This window comes from Volvox carteri (genome assembly GCF_000143455.1).
Source record: "Volvox carteri f. nagariensis unplaced genomic scaffold VOLCAscaffold_18, whole genome shotgun sequence".
NCBI classification, from domain to species: Eukaryota; Viridiplantae; Chlorophyta; class Chlorophyceae; order Chlamydomonadales; family Volvocaceae; genus Volvox; species Volvox carteri.
Genome location: NW_003307561.1, coordinates 1,973,297 through 1,974,364, shown reverse-complemented (window position 1 = coordinate 1,974,364; position 1,068 = coordinate 1,973,297). Strand labels below are relative to the sequence as shown.

Here is a 1,068-nt window from a genome sequence, read left to right as displayed (position 1 = left end):
TCCCTGGCAGCGCCCTCCTGCTCATCCCACACGGCGGGATGTTCCGGGGCGGGCCGTTCCGCAAGTTTAAGGCGTGGGTCGCGTGCGGCAACGGTGACAGTCCCGACGCCGGACGCGTGGAGCTCGCCATCAGGGAATCCGCTCCCGACGACTTCGTCGCTCAGCTACAAGCAGCGGCCGATAGCAGCACGCCCCTTTACGTGTATGGTGCCAAGATCAGCCCCTCCAATAGCAAAGCTTATATGAATAGCGTCTTCCTCAGCGGCTCGCTTGTAGCAGCAGCGAGTGCCCCCGGCAAACGCCCTCCCAAACGAGTGCACACCTTCCAGGCGGCTGTTCAGCGAACTACCGCGGCCACCGTGCCCGCCGACACAACTGATATGGTATTGGCTTGGGAGCAGCGTAGCCGCAGTGCCCTTGTTTTACCGTCGGATGGTCCACACACCTCGGCCACCCTGTCACCCAACCCCACTTCTGTCACTGTAGTCGGCTCACTACCGGTCCTCCCGCTCGTCCTCACAATCGGCAGCCGCAGTTATCCGGTGTGCACCGACAGCATCGCCGTCATGCAACAGTTGCCGAACTACGACGAGTTCTTCGGCAGCGCCAGCTTCGCAGACGATAATGATCGTATGGCGTACGCTGCTTACGACTCGTTCACCGTCACCGGTACCATCACCACCAAGACAGAAGGTCGAACAACGTTCATCACGGCTCTGCAGGAATGACTCCTTCTTGCGTGTTCATCCACTTGCGCTGCCGTCCGCTGCACGTCGTCCAACTTTGCTATGGCTTGCACCTGTCCCCTCCCTTCACTTCCATCTAGCCGCCCCTGGATGGCGTTAAATGCCAGCGTTGAGCGGCTGTCTAGCCGCGCAACGACACGCTTGCAGGGCTGGGTGCATTCCGTGCACTTGTGGGTTCGACTCCCACACAAGTTGGCGGCGTCCCTCGCATCTACACTGGTGAGTGTATGAACGGTATGACCGGTTTCGCTGGTATAAGTTAGGGTGTTGACGCACGAATGCTGTACCGGTTTGACATTCGTGCGTGTCTCATTCGTATCCA

General features: G+C 59.6%; 1 protein-coding gene across 1 annotated transcript; it reads left to right on the top strand.

The window, feature by feature from the left end:
• Positions 1–38: 38 nt before the first annotated feature.
• Positions 39–728, top strand: VOLCADRAFT_90907 (uncharacterized protein; the record flags this gene model as incomplete). The annotated part of the gene is made up of 1 exon (XM_002950438.1): positions 39–728. The coding sequence occupies one exon, from the start codon at positions 39–41 to the stop codon at positions 726–728; it is 690 nt and encodes a 229-aa protein (XP_002950484.1).
• Positions 729–1,068: the final 340 nt, after the last annotated feature.